Below are 20222 nucleotides of genomic sequence, written 5' to 3' on the forward strand. Positions count from 1 at the left end.
CCTCTTACCTTTCTTCTTGATTAGGGTTTATTTGAAGAAATACAGAACTAAGGTTTTACTCAATGTGATTTGTTTATATTCAACCCTTTCAATATTGTTTCCATTAAACAGAATGAGATGCACAGGAATAAAACACCTATTGCTGTTACCAGGCTCCAGCCAGAACTACATAGAGAAGTCCAGCCCTGTAACACAGGTGCAGAACCTCCCAAGAAGGATGCCTTTACTTCCACAGAAGGTTGCGAAGAGGTGCTAAATAAGAGATGGTTGGAGGAAGACAGGTACCACAGGTTAGATGATGAGGTTGAATTAAGAAGTCGACTATTAAATAAAAGACTTGATGAAGAAGTTCACAATCAAAGACATCGTGGATTTGCTAGCCAATCTGTAATTTCTACTAGGAAGCATCACAGAGTTGATGAAGATGGTGATTTGGGGAGAAGATACTACAGAGGGGAATATGATCCTGAGACAAACGCAGAAATGGACCATAGATTTAGATGTGAAAGCACCTATGACAGAAAAACTCCCCGGAGTTTTTATTCTGAAAGGTATTCTTGGCTCCATTTTCTTCTTTATTTCTGTAGTGCTTGTTGACAGCTGTGGTTTACTCTCTTTCAATATTAGAGAAAATTCCCATGTGAAAGAAGAATTGTTGTACTTACTTACAAAAAGGACCTTTGCAATAATTTATAGAAAAAGTGTTGAAAAATTGGACCAGTACCTTTATACATCATACATTAAGAAACATTTTATATGTTATAGCAAACCAAGGATACTAGAAAAATTACCCCAGAAGCAGCAGTTCACAACTCATTTTTATGAAGAATGGTTTGCCAGAAAGCATATTTGAGAGCAAACCCCTGCACTGGGAGCCCAATGTTACCTCTGTTTCCTTTCTCTGTAATAGTTACCACAAGTCAGTTTTCAGTTCAGATTCCAAAACTGGTTTGAGCTTCAATTTTTGGTACATGTGACTATGTGTATAAAATGTAAAAGTCTATGTTTTAAAAATCCTCTTTTTTACTCCATGTCTTCCTAAATGACAGGCTTTAAACATCTGTGTAGTTGATGGTTTTAATAGGTGCTAATCTCTCTAGTAACTACACAGGTTGAATAAACATTTGCGAAAGCCCAAACTGAACAAAAGAGAGTGTCTTATATAAATCATTCACCAGGAAAACTAATATTATGTACTGTTCAGTATTAAGTAGTCTTTACTGTGTTAACTGGTACATCAGTTGGGTTACTTTGACATAAATTGTTAATCTTTCTCTTCTAGCTTACCTGTTTAAAAGAAAATAAAAAAAGTACATCTTTCTTAATCATTCAGGGTTTGGCATTCTGGTCGACTTTAGTTATTCCACTGCAAGAACTGGTTGCTTTCAAAACCAGATGGGTTGTGGTGGGAGACAGCACCAAACTTGAAACTGATTTGTTTATATAGGTAAATAAAGCAGTGAAGTTTATTGTAAATAAATTTTCAAATGATATTTTAAAGGTGTTAATTTGTTCCCTTTCCAGGTCTTGGGAACATGAGTGTTGTAATTGTTTTTATTTTTATTTTTATTTGTGTTAAGCCTGTTGCCAGAATTATTTTCCTGCAACTGCTTCAATGAAGGAACCACCAGTGTTCTTTCTTTGCAAGGCAAAATAAGCACTTTTTCTTTTTTCTAGAAATAATACTTCTATGAAAAACAAAGGCAAATTGTACTGCTCTAAACAGTGTTAAATATTACTATTATGTTTTGTTGGTAGTGGCTGGTGGATGGGTTAAATGATCTTTTGAGTCATTGTTTACAGGGATAATTTTCTGGATAGTACTGCAAATCAATAACTGGGGTGAGAGGAAATGCTCTTCTACCATAAAAGCATTTTCTGAATTCAGTGAACTCATATTTCTTTTCCAGTTTCAAATGCCAAGAGAGTTAGAAAATTTTTTCTCCAAAAATAGCTCTTGATATTCTTTCTCAGCCTTAAAAAAAAGTAAAGGAAGTAAGTCTGTGGAAAAAATGAAATGTCTGGAAGTATTTGGGAGAGGCAGACTCTAATAAATGGGTTACTACAAAGTTTCAGACTGTGCTGGTGTGCTTCTAAAAAGTGTGTATTTATTCATACAATGTTTCTGAAAAAGACTAGCAAATGGAAACAGTGGTTAAATAGATGAGAGGAACAAGATTGCCTGTTTTCTGCTGAGATTCAGAGAAGAGAACGCAAAATTCAAAATCTGTTCCATTCTGTAGTGTATTATTGGTAGAAATGAGCAAATGAGGTTGTAGGATAAAGTGGACTTGTCCTATAGCTTTTCAGAAAGAAAAATATTAGAAGCTGAATTTGATGTCTAACAAAGACAACCAAAATATTTTTCAAACTAACAGCAATGTTTAATTCTGTCAGAGAATTAAAGTGAGTCAGTTAATGCTCAGGATGAGTGTCCTCTTTTTATTAGGTAGCTGTTTGCCACTGTCTAAGGCAGATGGACACAGTGTCTAATATTTAAATAAAAGTAACCATTTGATAATGTTTGAGGGTTTACTTTATTTCTCAAAGAATTTATACAGAATTATATAGATAAACTATCAGCAAGTATGTTGTTTGAACCAACCGTAGACATCATGTTGAATATTAGTATATTAGTTTTTAGATATTCCAGAAAATGTGGATGGTGCTTATATAAATATCTGTGACTAATATATCACCAGGCAATTCATGGGTTATTTGGAGAGACCTCTGAAACTGGTTTAGCACCAGTTTTCTTTTTTAAAAGAGAATAGAGATGAGACTCTTATCTTTGCTGTTGGCAGACGTGGTGCATCTTCTTAAAAGAATCTTCTGGACCATCACCTGAATTACCTGAACTTAATTTTGTACATAAGATTGTTTATGGTTTTTTGTGTATATTTTCTACTAATGAATTTTTATTGAGAATTAATTTTCAGTATATCTTTATTAAATGTGTTTTTTAATCTGGTACTTTTTTCTCCTTTGCAAGGAGCTCCACTTAACCTCCTATGAAGTGCATTCAGTCTCTTCAAGGAGAAATACATCTCTTAGTTAGCTACAGCTCAGCTTCTGAAGTGTTAGCATTTTTTTTCTACATTTCAGGCAAAGTCAACTTTTCCCAAACACATTTGATTCATGATGGAAACTAAGTTCGAAAGGAGACATGTTTTTATTTGCTCTACTAAAGTTCTTTGGTTTTTATATGGGGGTTATTAGTTTGGAGGGGCAGATGGTCATAACAGGACTTTTCAGAAGGGTTTCTGTTTTGATGGAGTCACAAGGTCTGTGGCATATTTCAACAAACAGAAATTGTGAGCGGGAAGTGAGAAGAATTGCAAAATGTTTTGGTTCTTAGGAGCAGAACGACCTAGCTGTCAGGTCTTTCCTGTAAACAGGAGACAACAGCTTCTTGATTGAATTGGGCCAACATGTCTGGCCCTGCTGTGCTAAGCTGGCTGCTTTTTACAAAAAAGGTTGCCTCTTGAATTCCAAGGTTTGTTTCTTTGCTTCCTTCCTGCATCGTTTCATTACACTGGGGACTTGGCTTTCTGTTTCCTGACTGTGTTTCAGTCTTACGTGACCAGCCTTGTAAGGAGCAGATTGATTGTTGTCATAAAGATGATCTTGATCATGAAAGGAGATCATGTTATACCAAGTGGGTAAATGTTGTTCTTTCATGTTGTCCTGGTGGGTTGTTAAGATGCCAGATCAATGTTTAATAATCTGCTTGCATCCTTTTGCCTTTGGTTATTGACTTTTATTTAAATTAGAGATAGGCAGAGCTGTGATTCTTTTTATGTAAAAGAATGAGGTTTTTTCCCACATTTACCTTGGTTTTGGGGTTTTTTTGGTTTGCTTAATAGGAATTCCTTGCCTCTGTCCAGCTCTGGAAAATATAGAACTTTGTTAGCATTTGTTGGGTACTTTATTTTTCACTGAATACGTATTTTTGCCCTGTTTTGTCATAATAACTTGAAGTCCTCATTAAAGGGTTGTTACTTTGCAAGTCAAGAAAACCTTGTAAATTCTACCACCCCAGATCTTTTCAGGAATAGCTCCCTTGTGTCCATACAGTATTTGGCATCTTTGAAGTTACTTGAAGTTTCAATGATATGATTTCACTTCTTATGTAGATGACTCAAATTTTAGCTCCTGAATTTTTGTATTCATGGTGTTGCCTGTCTCTTTTCTTGATCAAAAGTCACTTCACCTTTTTAAATTCTATTGGGTGTGCAGTGAAGTGTAGATTGTCCTTAAAGAAGCTTTTCATATCTGAATTGGCTGTTTCACCAGCCTTACCCAATAGCTGTGTGCCAAAACCTGCTGAAGACTTTGCTGGCTCCTGGGGATTAAGAGCAGCAAGATCTGTTTCAATTAATGCAGTGTGAGTGTCAAAAGCCCTTTAGTGCTCAAAACTCTTAACCAGGCTCATTATATAAAGGCTGCAGGAAAGCAGGCTTGGGAATTCACACTCCAGACAAATAGCTGCCCTGACAGTGCTAGCAAAGTGAATTATTTCTAGAAAATTGGTGTGATATTTTCAGAACTGGTTCTGCTGTCCAGTGTGCATTCAGGCAGCAGATCCATTTGCATGAAACTGCTGAACTTCCATTTCAGATTGGCTGTTTCTAGGCAAGCATAGCTGAGTATTTTCTATTTCTTTAAGGCCCTATCTGAATGGAATGGTAAGAGATGTACCTGCAGATTATGAAGATGAATTAAAGGAGAGAGCACGTATGCGGCCGATCTCAAGAACTGCAGATTCTAGGTGTGGTATACTGTGTATTTTTCTGATAATTGCACTGCAAAATTGTGGTGAGAGGAAAATGTTGGCTTGGAATCCCAAAACATTGTCTGAAATGCCTGGTAGTTTTTTTCCTGCAGCTACAATATAGTATAACAAGAAAAACATGTTTCCTCTGAAAACGGCCATTGAAGCTTGCATGCCAGTTTTCTTTTTGAATTAATAGAGCACCTGTTCTCCAACTGATGACTTTTATTGAGTCAAATAGTGTGGAATCCTGTTTTTATAGTAGTTTTAAAATTCCTTTTCTTCCTCTTCTCTTGGTTTTGCACGTCCTGACGTGATCTAAGTGGGTGAGGCAGAAGCAGAACACTTGTAAAGTCCTTACGTAAACTCTTGACTGGCACCATTCAGTCAACATGGTTGAAGTGCTCAACTGAGTCAGTTTTTCTGATGGCTTCAGAAACCACAGGCAAATGGGAATTGTGAGAAATGCCTTTTTGCCAGGCAGTTTCTTCTTTTGCTTGGGATATTTCTTTGGATTGTAGGAAAACTGTTTGTCATAAATGTGTCACACAGTGATGTAAGTGAATCTGTCATGTTTCCCACAGACTGTGCAGGAGTTTGAGGTTGATCATTCCATTTTCTTTTTCTGTCTTTGCCAGAAATCAGGTACAGATTAGTTCTTCAGCTAATGAGCAGGCCAAGTCTGCAGCTGAAATGCGGTATGCAACAGGCCTTGTTCTTGGTATGTATAAAAACCTAACTAAAACCACCAAGTTAGACTTTCTTTGCATGTATTATTTCTCCATGTGAATAGGTAAAAACTAGAAAAATGAGTTTTTCTTTTTCCTTGTGCTAGTTGTCTCCAAGACTGGTAAATGAGTATTATGTACATAGAGAAACTAAAGCAAAACATACTCCTTTTCCCCCTTAATGTTACAGGACTTACTAATTAATTTTGAGGAGCCTGAGTTTCTTCTTGGATTTCATTAACTTTTTAAGGCCCAGATAAACAATTAAATTATTTTTACAAAATGAAATATGGGAGAAATCTTAACCTCTGTATTGTTAAAGACACAGCTTTGTAGTGGATTTTAATTGCAGAAATATGGAAAATGGTACTGTTCACAACCCTGGGCAAGAACAAATGATTCTTCTTATCTTTCCTGTAGTCATAAAATTTAGCAGGAAACACTAGTATTGAGTGTAATAGACAGAAATACTGGTGAAGACATAGCATTCTTAGCTGAATTCAGGAAACTATAAGGTAAGAATAAAAACTGTAGTAGTTCTTCAGATGGGAGCTTTTGAAGGCAAGCTAGCTCTAGCTTTGAAATGTGGAAAAATAGATTAACAGTTGTCAGAATAATATCTGTTTATTTTTTCATTTGAATTTACCTGATCTTCACTGCTCTATGTGGCAGGTCCGTTTTTTGGAACTGTTTAAAGGCAGCAATGAACCATTGGTGTTGTAGCGGTCAGTCTCTGGTCTGCCCAGTCATCTCATTTGTAGTAACTTGAGGACACAGAGGTGTGAATTTGTACTCCTAGCAGTACTAGTTAGAAGAGTATTGTAACTTATGTTGTGAAAAGATTAAGTAAATGGAAACTTGAATTTTTTGAAAATGAGAAGTGATTTCAGACTCCCCCAAACTCACAAACCATGAGGTTATCTTGAGCATTTTGATCACTTTGTAGTCCCAGCACAACAGTTAAATAAAAAAATCAATCAGTCATGCATCAGATTTTGTTGCTGTTGCTTATTTGGCTTTTGTTTTAGTTTCCAGCTTCCTTCTCTTTATTATTCAGGTCTACTTCACCAGAAGTCCACAGTTGCTTTGTGTACAGAGTATGTTAGGAGTCTTTGTGTCTGATAGTCATACGATACAGAAAGTGCTGCTGATGTTTTTTGGAGTTTGTTTTTGAAATAAGAGAAGACCTTTGCACATATTGTGGGGGAACCACCACAAACAAAGTTTTTGGTGTTCCTTAAGGTCTACATGAGCTGTTACCATTATTTCCTTTTACATACATCCTTTTACATCTGTCAGTACTTTGCTAATTCTTAGTAGTCATGGGAACCATCCTAAAAGTGGAGCAACTTGCTTTCCTCCCCATGGGTTTGACTCCCTTCAGTTTTAATTTTCATTTTTATCCAGAGCAGTGCCTCATAATTTTGGAGTGCTGTAGTGTATCTTCCTTAGGTTAACATTAGAAAAAAAAAAAAAAAAAAGTTACTTTTTTTAGTTACTTTTGTATCAAATAGCTTGGAAACTATAGAAAACCAGGCAAACTAGGAAAGTAATAATGAAAATTCCAGTAATTTTGATCATCATACTCCAAACAAATTGTCTGTTAAAACCAGATATCTATTTTTTTAAAGTCAATAAAGATCCAGTGTTTGTACAGTCTGCTGTGCTTCAGTTTTTAAATTGACTGAAAGACAATGTTTTTGTCCAGTACCTTTTGTGTGGAGCATTTACACAAATGTGTGGTCATTTCTTTAAGGTGGTCAGGACCGAGAACTTCTCCAGAGGAGAAAGGAGAAATACAGACAAGAACTGATGGAACAGATGGCTGAGCAGCAGCGAAATAAGAGACGGTAATGGAAAGTTACTGTATTTTTTAAAGACAGTGGCTGAAATTTAAAGGCATTCCATTAATTCAGTGCAGTAAGAAGTAATTTCATAACTAAGGGATTCCAGGTAGCTGAGTAATACTGCATTTAATTAAACTCATTGTCATGAGAGATTTAGTTTATAATGAACATATTCACAAGCTTTCAGTGAAGCAAAGAAAAGCCAAATACTTTTTCATTTTTAAAACTGATTTTTAGTTTCTTAAGGGTAAAGAAGCTTTAACTAAAGTTATCTTTTTTTGCTGGTACAGGAGTGCTTAACTAGTTGGCAAAGTTGAAAATTAGTTTTGTTTTTGCCTTCCAATTTAGGAAAGTAACCTTTCATTTTTAAAGCATTTGATCATCTGGCTTATGCAGAATAATAAAATATGAATTTCTTCCTTACCTATTAGTAGCTATCTACTGAATAATAGTATGGATACATAAACACAGCAATATTAGAGAAGGGATAAGGAATTAAAAATTGCTCACTATTGACAGTCTCACTGTGACAAAAATTGTACATGCAGAGCAAAATTGTACAGCCTGAGCAAAACAGTATTTATTGCTGCACTTTCAAATCATTCATTTCAATGTGTTTAATAATAACTTCTTGAATGTGAATAAAGACAAATTTTTTAGAAATGTCCTGAAAAGTTGTAGTAAAAAAGAATTGTGGTGGTTTCTCCTTTTATGGTAGTTGGATTTTTACTAGGTGAAATAGCTGATAGCCAGATACTTCTTGAGAGTTCTGTTTATTTACCAATATTATATTACTTTCTTCCCTGACTCCAGAAGAAATCAAGTGGAATCATTATCTTCTGTTATCCTGTATTTTCAGAGCTCTTTGAGCTACAGAGTTGTGAATTTGTGTTTTGAAAGAATGAATATAGTTGTTATTGCTTTCTGATTTGATCCTTTTTTTAAAAAAAACCAAAACAAAACAGTGAGAAGGAACTTGAGCTCTCAGTTGCTGCTTCTGGAGCTCGAGACCCAGAAAAGAAGGTAAGAAACTTGGATTTTCTTTCATCTATGTAACCTCTTCTTTTTTTCTTACATGCACACTGTGATTGTTCAATCACAAAACTCTATAGGGTTGTGACTGAGCTGCTATAAAATGATAAATGTTGGGCTATTTTCTTTTTAATAGGGCATCAGTATATAAGAAAATTGAAGCCAAGGATGATGAGGCTGTGTGGTGGTTTAACCCCATCCAGCAGCTGAGCCCCACAAGCAGCTGCTTGCTCACTTCCCCACCAGTGGGATCAGGGAGGGAATAGGAAGGGTAAAAGCTGCAAAACTCATGGGTTGAGATGAAGACAGTTTAATAGGGAAAGCAAAAGCTGCACACACCAGCAAAGCAAAACAAGGAATTAATTCAGTGCTTCCCATGGGTAGCCAGGTGTTCAGCCATCACATGTCTTGGGAAGACAAACATCCCTCCAAACATCCCCCTCTTTCTCCTTCTTCCCCCCACTTTATCTACTGAGCATGATGAGCATGGTCTGGAATATCCCTTTGGTCAGCTGGGGTCACCTGTCCCAGCTGTGTCTCCTCCCACCCTCCCAGGCACCCCCAGTCCCCTCACCAGCATGGCAGCACGAAAAGCAGAAAAGGCCTTGGCCCTGCTCAGCAATAACAAAACCATCTCTATATTACCAATCCTGTGTTCAGCACAAATCCAAAACACAGCCTCATACAGCCACTGTGAAGAAAATTCACTCTTCCCCAGCCAAAAGCAGCGCAGGTTGTAAGTCATTACACATGCTTTCAGTTTAAGAGGAAAATACTTTCATGGAAGTTATTGAACATTTTCTTTTGCTGTGTCCAAGTGGAAATTTGTACCAACAGTGGGTATCATGGAAAAAATACTTAGTGTCCAGTGGTAGCCTCTTCCATACACACAGTAGTAAACTTTCTTTGAGAATGCAAAGTATGCTTTTCTCTTTCTAAATTAAAAAAAAAAGGTTATTTTGCAGATGAGTTGATCTCATTATAGCAGTTTTTAATTTAAAATTTGTAAATTTTTAAAAGTCATCCAATATAGTATTTAGGATTACAAGCATTTTTACAGGATTTTGTAAAAAGCAAGATGTTTAGTATTGTGTTGTTCATAAAACTTAATGCAGAGTTACTACTGTCTCCAATTCCTTAGTAAGGTGATGATTACATTAAGAATTTTGATTAATATGTATTCAGGTCATCAGCACAAGTAACATCAGGAGGAGACTGACAGTCTTGCAGAGGCTGACAGAACTTGTATGATTTGCATGTACTTGCTAAGTGCCCAAAGGCACTACAGGTTGGGTATGGTGGACATGTGCTGTTAAAGATGAAGGGTGGTAACTTTTGTGCAAGAATAGACTGGTTATTCATTTAACTGGTTACTGGTTTAAATTATCAATAGTGCTGGTTTGGGGGATGCTACGACACTGAATGGAACTTGGGCCATTTCTGGAGGGTTCAGTAGAGGTGAAAGAAGGCCCTATTTGCTAGAAAATGTAGATGAATGAATAGCTGTAAAATGCTATTAGTCAGGTCCTTGTGAATCCCTTCCAACTCTGAATATTCTGTGAAAGCATTTCTTTCTTTCTGTGAAGCTTGTGAGACAGGAGACTAAGAACGCACAAAGACAAGCAATGAAGCTGAGTCAAAATTCTTACTCCTAAATGGGGAGAGTGAATACCTGTCTGGTTGCATGTTCCTGCCCTCCCTGCTTTAAGTATCTGTCATGCATGTTCGGTCCCAAACTGATTCAGCTTGGTTATCTGGCAAAAATGTGAATCTTTTTTGCTGCTTAGTTTGTATAGAGAGGTCAGCTGGCTGATCAGGGATTCAGATGGTGAAAGGGAGAGGGATGGAGTGTACAGCTGGGAGGCAGGCAGGAGAGGAGGCAGAACTGAGCAGAGGATGTTGGCTCTTCTGGCTCAGCAGGCCTCAAGGTCAGTATAAACAGTACTGTGTAATCAAAGCTGACTGTGCAGAAGCCTGCTGTGCTGCAGCACTCAATATACCATACACATCCCAGTCAGAGTCTGCAAAGTGCCTGTCGTAGGAACAAAATTATATCTAGAGTAAGTATAGGGCATGCATAGTGTTTTAAAAGCACTAATTTAGCTGAAAGCCTTCAATTAAGTTGAATTGCTACATTCATTAAGCATCAGTCACTGTTAGCTTTAAATTGGCTCTCAGGGAGAGATTCTAATTAGGTGGATTTCTTGATTAATTACAGGTTGGTTAAATAGCAATGCCTAATTAAGAATCTATAAATGTAGACTGTTGTATATGCTGCTTGTTTAAAGTGAAACTATCCCTAGGATGAACTGAGTACTGAAGTCACATCTGAAAACAGCTCTAGATCTGAAATCTGGGGCACTTTGGGAACAGTTCAGATTTAAGTTTTTAGTGAGAAAGGCTGCTTTAAATGTTCTGCTGCTCAAGACACTGGATTTGAAAAGACAAAAAATCTGTAGACCGCTTTATACAGTTCAGTTGCTTTAGCTAATACCTGTTATCTGATTCTGTATTCACATCTAGAAATTTGAAGTTAAATGTTATAAACAAATATTCATGTCTAGTAGATTTTGAGAATTTTTATCCAAACGCTGTAGTCCATGATTGGTGAGTACTAACTGCCTTGCATACACTGTCTTGCAGCTAAGAGATGAGGAGGTAAAGATTTAATATTTTATTGAAATATTTCTGTAATGTAGGGTATATAATTTTCTGATAGGTATTTAATATGTAGCTGGTTTCAGGTCTTTCTCCAAATGCATGTTAGTTGAAGAACTTCAATATTAGGACCAATAAATTCAGAACAAAATCTCTTTTACTTGTACACTGTATGACTTGTTTCAATTTTCCTATTATATTGCCTTATTTAAACAAGCATTAAAATAGTTATGCAGAGCAGTTGCTGTAAAGGCTTTCTGGGTATGATAGGATAGTTCTGAAACTAACTGACTTGCATGCCTTCACATTATTTGCATGTTGCTTTTGACTCTCTTCTGAGGCTGCCAGTTATAAATAAACATTTTCTACTTCTGTTTTAAAAAGAACTCCCCCCAAAAATTCATAATTGTTATGGTTGAAAAAAATTATTAAGATCAAAGGAATTTAAAAAATAAAATAATGGTATTGCAAGGAAATGTTTATTGGAGAAAGTCTCCGTGTGTATTTGATTTTAGTTTTTACTGACTATGAGCTATTTCAATCTTGGGGTGGAGGGAAGGGATTTCAGAAAATTTTCCTATGCATTATGTGAGAATACTGTCAATGTAGAAAATTGGCAGCTGTAGATAAACTGTTCTACAGACAGTTGTGGAAATGTTCTTTTTTCTGGACATTAACTAGATTCCTGAAACCTGTGATAAGGTTGCTTTTTGTAAATCTCTGATAAAAGTTCATTAGAGATTGACAGAGATTTCCTTGTAGGGTTAGACTCCCAGTAGATCACTGGGAGGAAAAAATGCAGTTACTAGAAATTTGAACAGCTAGTTGTGATCCTGTGTTTAACCCAACGTAAATGGAGGTTCAGAATATTTCCTAGTAATAAGGTGACTGTTTTGGTTTGGTTTTTTCCCTCTCTCTTTTTGTCTTACTTCTTTTTTTTTCCTTCAGCCAAATAGATTGAAGCAATTTGGCTTCACAGCAAGAGCTTTTGAAGAGAAAGTACCTCCTGAAAGGCCCAGGGTGGCTTTCCAAACTCCAATGCCTGCCCGTTCAGCCTCTCCAGTGAATGAAGACTCTCAGAGTGATAAAGACTTTCAGAGGAGTGTAGTCAGCAGTCTTGGGGAAATGGCAGCTCCCAGGTGCTTTACCATCATGTTCATTTTGCATGTTAAAGGAGATTGTTGTTTAGCATGTTATAACTGCTGAGGTAGAGCTCAGTGGTGCTGCTGATCATTCTCCAAGGAACTGATGAAGGTAGAAATAGGATTTTGACAAGTAACGGAAAACTTAACTGCTTTGAACTGGAATAAACTTTTAATGTCAGTTTCTTCACAGTTTATTTGAAAAAATCCATGGAGGCTGGATTATCTCTGAAGGCAGCTCTCTTGTAGTGGATGGTTGTGTAGATAAGGGTTATAGAAATTATGTCCATGCCTGTAATATTGAATCACGCTGTGAGGATGCTTGTGCACATGCCCAGCAGAGTCCATGTTTTCAGAAGGCTGGTATGGCATGAGTTTGGCCCCTGCTAATTAAGCAGTCTCCCAGGGCTGAGCTCAGGAATGCACTGTAGGCAAGGACAGCTTACACTAGATGGTGTGATTGTGACTAAACTATTCAGGGAGAGAAGGAGATTCAGGCATGTGGCTGAAGCTGTGCTGTGCTACTCACCCTTTGACCAGATTTTGCCTTGTTTTCTTTATTGATGTAGCCAGGAAGTACCATTAACTGAGCTACTTAAAGAAGGTGTGCTTGTTTTATGTTCCTTAGATCCCTGGAATAGTCTGGGATCATGTACTACTCCCTCAGGGAAGGTTAATTCCCTACTGAAGCTTACTGCATCTTGTTCCTGCATGCCACTAATGAGAGGTCTTCAGCTGAACAAAATCTGGATTTTTTCCATAATTAATTTTCTTTCTATTCCAGTCCCCCTCCATTCTCTTTCCCTCCCTCTCCTTCTCTCCTCCACCCACTTCTTTTGATGACATCTTTTCAGTTGTACAACAAACCAAGGAATTGTGTCCCTTTTTTCTTTAAGGCTTGCACCGTTGCCACCGCCTCCACCACCAGTTTTGACCGACAACTATAAAACACCTTATGATGATGCTTATTACTTTTATGGGGCTAGGAATCCTTTGGATCCTGCTCTTGCATATTGTAAGTTGATGATTTTAGGTGGATTGGTTGTTAGAGTGATTCATATGACTGCTTTTAATCTAGTTAAATGATGGGTAGTGTAGAACTTGTAACAGCAAATTAAACCTGTTTTTTAGATGCGTATTGAATGAAAAGGGCTTTTTTTTCAAATACTGTTTTTGAATGAAGTAATTCTCTCCAGCAACAAAAAGGGCTGTGACTCCCAGAAATCTTGTTCATCACTTGGACAAGCTCTACTCTCAGATTCTTTGCTGTTACTCCTTCCAGATTATTTTCTTTATAATTTTGATAATTAAAACATTATTTCCTAAAATCACTTAAATAATGATTAATTACATGCTTAGGCATTGTTACAATTTCAGATATAATTGTCAATATTTTAAAGATATTTATTAATAAATTAAAATATTAATGTCTGGGGTAGTCTACTTTTATATTTTAAGAACTTCTTTTTTGTCTGTCCTTTGACTGCTTCATGATGATCTCATGATTGAAACAATTGTGATGTGTGTAGGGAGGGACTGGATTACATAGTGTTCGTTTTTCTTTTTTTTTTTCTTCTTTCTTTTTTAGAGAAAAAAACAGAAATACTTAAAAAATTTTTTTGTGCTACCTTCATAGCAAAGGTAAAAAAATAAGGAGAAAAGAACCTTAGAAAAATAACTCTTTTACTAATTTATCTGAATGACATTTGGAAAGAATGAGGACAAGTGTCACCATTAAGCGAGTAATTTCATTTTAGAATATTTTAATGAAGTAATTTGTAAAATTTAAAGAGGTTAAAGTTGAATTTAAGAAATAGACTTGTACCTTGGCATTGTATTTCTTGCTTTAGAGGGCATTCAGGATTAGCTAAGTTTGTTATAGAAGCTGAGAATTCTGTTTGTTCTGCACTCACAGAGTTTGAGCAGTGAACTCTGTTCTTTTGAATAATGAAAAATATTTATATCTGAGCATTCAAAATTTAAAATAGGGATTTTTTTTTCACTTGCAGATGGTACAGGTATGATGGGAATGCAACCCACGCCTAGTCTGGATCCTCCTTTAGGCCAAGCCCCAGTAGAGCAGTCCATGTAAGTGTTATCTATATTCATATTCTTTGTATGTATTTATCTGTATTGATATACTTTTTGTGTTGGTAAAACTTTGCTGAGAACAGATATGCCTTTGAAATAAAATGTGTTAAAGACAGCTCTTCAAACTTCTAATAAAAGATTTTTATCTAGACAGTAAAAGAGTTATTCAGTGAACTGCTATTTTCACATGGATTTAAGAAAATGCTTGGGATTATAAACTGCCAGACTGTGGGAAACAGCGGCTCTTAACTTCAGGAAGGGATTTTTTTTAATTACCCCACTTTGGACCCTGTGATGTTTTCCTTTTATATGTGTGAATTTTCAATTTAGAAGTAACATTGGACAGAGGAATACTGGAGACAGACAAAGAAGCATGGGAGTGTGTTCTGAAGAAAAAACAAAGCCTTCCAAAGAGGCAACATTATCTTATCAACAAGAATTACAACAGCAGGTACTGAGTGATAAAGTTTCAGACTCTTTATTCTTCTATTTTTTGACATAAAATGGTGGCAACTCTAGTACTCTTTAAGACAATTTTATTTAGCTTACAAGTAAAAAGCTTTCTAAACTCTTCTTCCCTTCATGACTTCCTTCCTCTGATGCTGCTTTAGCTCATTTTAGCTCTTCAGGTGGACAGTATGCTCTTCAAATTTTTTGTCAGAGGCAGAGAGAATGTTAAGAATGTTACAGCAAACACATTAGTTCCAGGCATGTAGCTTTATATTATTATTTTCATGAGCATAAGCATCTGCATCTGAAAAGAAATGGCTTGTATTGCTCTGATATTCCATTATTGCTACAATAATTAGGAACAGTCCAATTTCAATAAGTTCTTCATGATCATTTGGACACTAATTCAAAGGCTTGCCTCATGTTTATTTCCAGTGTGTTTGTAGGTGATGTCTTAATTCTTTTCAGCTTCTTTTTTGAAAGACTAAACAAATTTTTCAGGTCTCCTGTTCCAATAGATATCCAAGTCCTGTACTCATTTTAGTGGCCTTTTGCTGCTGTACCTTGTGGGAGTTTATAGTTATAAAATGTATTTGACCATGATGAGACATGTCTCTTTGGAAGAAATTTTGCTAGAACCCAGTTCAGTGGCACTTAACATTTTCATGTTTTATTTTTTTCTGTATTTCTTTGGTAGAGGTAAATAATAAGTATAAAAATATTGTAGTTCTAATTATGAATGTGCATAAGGAATAAATGAGAGGCTGCCAGCCAAGGTCAAATAAAGAATAGAATAACCATTTAGGAATAGTGTCAGATACTGTACATGTGGTTCTCTGAAGGCATTTTCTCACTACAGTCTCAAGTAAATTTTACCTCGCTATATGAGAGACTGCACAGGTCTAATAAATGTGGCATGATACAGTCTTTCAAAGTTACTATGGTTCAAAGCAAACAGACAGTATTCTTTTTTTTCCTATAGGCAAACCTGACTGATGATTTTTATAAACACTTGAAGGGGCTAGATGGGTCTTTGTTGACTCATTATATCTCTTACAAAATTGTGATAACTTGGTAAATGGAAATTATAGAATCATAGAATGGCCTAGGTTGGAAGGAAGCTTAAAAATCATCCTGTTCCAATCCCCCTGCCATGGACACCTTCCACTAGACTAGGCAGTGTGAAGCCCCATCCAACCTGGCCTTGAACACTTCCAGGGATGGGGCATCCACAACTTCTCTGGGCAACCTGTTCTAAAGCCTCACCACCCTCATAGTGTTTTATTTAATTATATTTATCTAATGAAACACTTATCTGATGCACATGAGAAATCAACTTAAGAAAATTACAGTAACATATTTCAACTACATAAATAATGTTTTAAAAGCTTGGAGTAGAAGATGGACTTTTTAACAGCTGTTCACTTTAAAAATGCTACAGTTATTAGGAGACTTAGTTCCATAGATGATTTTGAAGAAAAAGAAGAGCAAAGCATATGAACATTCCTGTGTTATATACATAGATCATAATGTATTACTGCTGAAAACTATCTTATGAATGATTACAGAATTGTGGAACATTCTGTTAAAGCATTTATTATTAGGAGTCATCTCCAGTCCAAGTTTTGGTTAAACAAAACATACCAGATTGAGAGAAGCAAGTGCAGTAATATTGTAGAATTTTGCCTTTTTAATTTTCAGGCAGTATGAAAATCTGTATCAAAGATCCAAAGATAAGGAACTTTTGATCTAGTGCAAATGTCAGATGTGAACATTTCTGGAACTTGGAAGTCTGTAGTGGTTTGGTTCAAAATATCACTTACTTATTTTCCTTCTGTGAGATAAGAATTTGGAGAAAGCAAAGCAGGCACAAAACTTAAAAGAATATAAAGAAGTTTATTAACAGACCTAAAAGAAAGAAAAAAAGTCAGACTAAACCTTCAGAACACTTCTCCTCCCCCCACCTTTCTCCCTTATCCCACTGACACTGTAAAAAGACAACCCTTGAGATTTCCAGACAGTTTACCACTTCTATAGTAACCTTGTTCTGTTCACTTAGGGAGAGGAGTCTTTCTTGCTCATGCTATGGAGACATCTCCACAAGAAACAGTTCTCTCATGGCTTCAATGTCACAGCGAGACAGCCGCCCGGGTTGGTTCTCTGCTCGCATGTGAGAGTCCCTTCCCCTGACTTACAGCTTTCCCCACAAGTGCTTTCGAGGGTTCAGTCTTGAGCTACTGGGGTACCATTTTAAGGATGAGCTGTTCAGAAGCAAAGGTTCTCTTCACCTGTCTCTGGGAGCATCTTCATCTCTAGGAATAGAGGCCCTCCTCCCCTGGGAGCAAGGGTCCTCATCAAATTACAGCTGCTGTCATTTGCTTATTTCAGCACAAGTACTTTTGCTCACAATTACTGTCATTTGCTTATTTCAGCATAGGTACTTTTGCTCACAATTGCAGTTTGAACTCTTCACCCCCCATGCTTCCATGAAATTACAATGGGTACTCTGATATATCATAGTCCATCACCATAGCTTTACAACAGAATTTCAGCTTCTAAGCTTGAAGCATCTCCTCTTTCTCCTCCCTCAGGGTTTCAGCTCTTCCTTCTTTACTGACTTTGGTGTCTCTATGGTGTTTTCTTCACTTGCCTCCACCTTTCCTCTTCCTCTGACTCAGGAGAGGATTGATGTCTGCGGCTTCATCTGTTCTGGAGGAAACTTACAGCACTAAAGGTTTACTCTCACCCGGCCCCACAGCTGGAATTCGCTTACCGCTGTTGGTCACATGATCTTTGCCGGGCAGTGGGGCAGCGGCCCCGGATGAGCCTCGACCGCGCCAGGGGCTGCCCGCATGGAGCAAGGGGCTGCCCGCACGGAGCAGGGGCTGCCCGCACGGAGCGGGGGCTGCCCACACGGAGCGGGGGCTGCCCGCATTGAGCAGGGGCTGCCCGCACGGAGCGGGGGCTGCCCGCATTGAGCGGGGGCTGCCCGCACGGAGCAGGGGCTGCCCGCACGGAGCGGGGGCTGCCCGCACGGAGCAGGGCCGTGGGGGGCCGCAGGCGGGACAGGGCCGCGCCTCGGCCAACCCATCTGGGCTGAGCAAGGCCCGGCCCGGCCCCGCTGGGCCGCCTGCAGGGCCCCCACTACCTGTTTGAAAGCCAGAAGACAAGAGAGCTTTCCCGGGCTCTGTTTGTTCTTGAATGTGGATCACAGAGGTGTGTCAAGCTTCTGAAGTGGCTTAAAAAGTTGCCAATATTCAAACTAGCCAATTGATTGGTTCTGTCAGGTCGTAGAGGAAGCTGTAAGCACCTCTTTGCAAGAGAATCACTTCCGTGGCCGATGCCCTCTTTCCTAAAAACCCAATCTATACTAAACCATGACTAAGTCTTATAATGTGTAGTATGTTTCTCTGATTATGCACAACTGGACATGCATGTTTTGACAACAGAATTCAGTGCACTGTCTGGAGTATAGGTGGCGAACTGTTTGGATTTGCTTGATGTAGAAGAGGGAAATAGATAATGAGAGCATTCAGTTTGCTCTGTTAACTTTTTATGAAACTTCTACTTAATGTGATACTATTGTGAACTAACTTTGGTTGGTGTGTTTTTAGATAAGAGAGAGAGAAGAGCGACGCAGACAAGAGCGAGAGGAGAAGGAGAAGTTAGAAGCAGAAATGAGGAATTACAATCCCTGGGGAAGAGGTGGTGGTGGTGCTCCTCTCAGGGATGCAGAAGGAAATCTTATAAGTATGTTTGTGAGAATTATGGGTTGTCTTTTCAAGGCTGATGTTTCCTTGCTCTCGTAAGGGCTCTATTCAGCCATATTATTGCTTGTTTTGTAACACTGGTAGCCCTTGACAAATAAGACTTATTTGTTTCAAGGAGATGCACTCTAGGAGTAGTTATTATTTTGATTTCTGTAGAATCATTCAAAGAATACAATCCAAACAAAATGGGAAACACAGGATATGTCAATTGTAAGTGAAGACACAATGCAGTTGTAAAGGGAGAAGGAGGAAAACAAGCTGTCAGAATCATCTGCACTACAAATATGCTAAAGTCTGTTGTGAAGACTTTTATTTAAACATGTACTAGGAACAGGTTTAAAATTCTTTTGCATTTTAAAAATAATTTCTAGGCTTAGAAATCTCTACTTGTGATATGAAAAATGAAAGCATGTTTATATAAATATACAAAGCTAAGTAGAATATTTAGATTTCCCAAATTAACACTGCTGGTAAATGGCTATATAAAGAGCTCTCAGCAGTAATGGTTTTTAAGTCTTACTTTTTTCCATGTGCTGTTTTATACAAGATGGGAGCAGTGAGCTGGAAGATAGCTATGATCATGATCCAGGTCGTTCATCTGCCCTTCCAGTAAGTCATGAAATACTTACTGGATAGCAGTTTATGTATAAAAGTAATTAGTTTCACTTCTATGACACCTGAGCAACATGTGCCAAAATTAATAGTATATTTTGAGAGTAGCGAGTAAAGTTTAAATGCTTTTTAAAGATTTTGTGGCCAAATTACAAGTTTAGAAGCTTGTATTAAGTATCTAAGCTTCTGTTTATCCTCAGGGCAGATAGAGGTGTTCATACTGCCTGACTTCAGGCACTGTTTTTGTGTTTGGCTACTTCCTCTAGGCTTTAACAGTGGTGTGACTGGAAATGTAAAAGTCTCACACTGACCTGAGCTCTGCATGTAACTGCTGAGAAGTTTATCTCTGTCTGTAAATGAGAAACCAAGAGAAAGAAGCTTCTTACCCTGTTTTCCTGGATTACATATGTAAAATACTTTTCCCACCATAGCTTGGCAGCATGGTGGATAAGCTATGAGTCAAGTGTCGTGAAACAGAACATGCTTTCTGACGTCTCTTTTTTATGCAGTGTGACTTGTCCTTTTATCCTCTTAAAAATGTCTGTAAATAGCATTTGAGACTGATATATGCAAAGGCTGCTTTACAGAGAGGCATGTAATTTAAAGTTCTTGGAATCTGTGTGCTTAAATGACTACAGTAATTAATAATTATCAGAAACACTATTTCAGAAGGTAATCTGAAAACTATGCAGTACTTTTTTGCTTTGAAATGAGCCTTCTAAGTGTAGTACAGTAACGCTTCAAAATGAGCTGAAATTAACATCTTTGATCAGGCACCATGTAAATTTTGATGAAAATGTTGGATAATGTTGCTTTGCTTACATATAGAAATCTGCACCTGGATTATTACTCAAGACATGAAGGCCAAAATATGCTTCAGTGTTTCAATTTCACTCATTTCCCTCAACAGTAATTAAAGAGAGATTCAGTGCTTAAAATATCAATACTAAAATCAAAAGTATTTTACAGCTTTAGGGAGATAGAAGAAAGGGTGGTTTCTAAATATGTGCTTATCAACACAAACTTGTGAGTCAATTTTGTCTTTGAGTTCTTTATCTTTCCATTTAATAGCATTTTGAGGCAGGGGAGAAGGGAGGTTTGTTGTGAATAATCGTTCC

General features: G+C 37.4%; 1 protein-coding gene across 4 annotated transcripts in view; it reads left to right on the forward strand.

The window, feature by feature from the left end:
* Positions 1 to 20222, forward strand: part of CSPP1 (centrosome and spindle pole associated protein 1) — a 61754-nt gene that overhangs the window by 18957 nt on the left and 22575 nt on the right. For 2 of the 4 annotated variants that reach the window (XM_069004902.1, XM_069004903.1), the window contains 10 exons: positions 112 to 551; positions 4670 to 4771; positions 5413 to 5495; positions 7259 to 7352; positions 8315 to 8372; positions 11988 to 12178; positions 13078 to 13196; positions 14191 to 14269; positions 14603 to 14723; positions 18337 to 18472. In XM_069004902.1, the coding sequence (XP_068861003.1) occupies positions 112 to 551; positions 4670 to 4771; positions 5413 to 5495; positions 7259 to 7352; positions 8315 to 8372; positions 11988 to 12178; positions 13078 to 13196; positions 14191 to 14269; positions 14603 to 14723; positions 18337 to 18472 (1423 nt within the window). The remainder of the gene's footprint in view (positions 1 to 111; positions 552 to 4669; positions 4772 to 5412; positions 5496 to 7258; positions 7353 to 8314; positions 8373 to 11987; positions 12179 to 13077; positions 13197 to 14190; positions 14270 to 14602; positions 14724 to 18336; positions 18473 to 20222) is intronic. The other 2 variants (XM_069004905.1, XM_069004904.1) reach the window with 2 other exon arrangements.

The sequence above is a fragment of the Aphelocoma coerulescens genome, chromosome 2 (genome assembly GCF_041296385.1).
Source record: "Aphelocoma coerulescens isolate FSJ_1873_10779 chromosome 2, UR_Acoe_1.0, whole genome shotgun sequence".
Classification (NCBI taxonomy): Eukaryota; Metazoa; Chordata; class Aves; order Passeriformes; family Corvidae; genus Aphelocoma; species Aphelocoma coerulescens.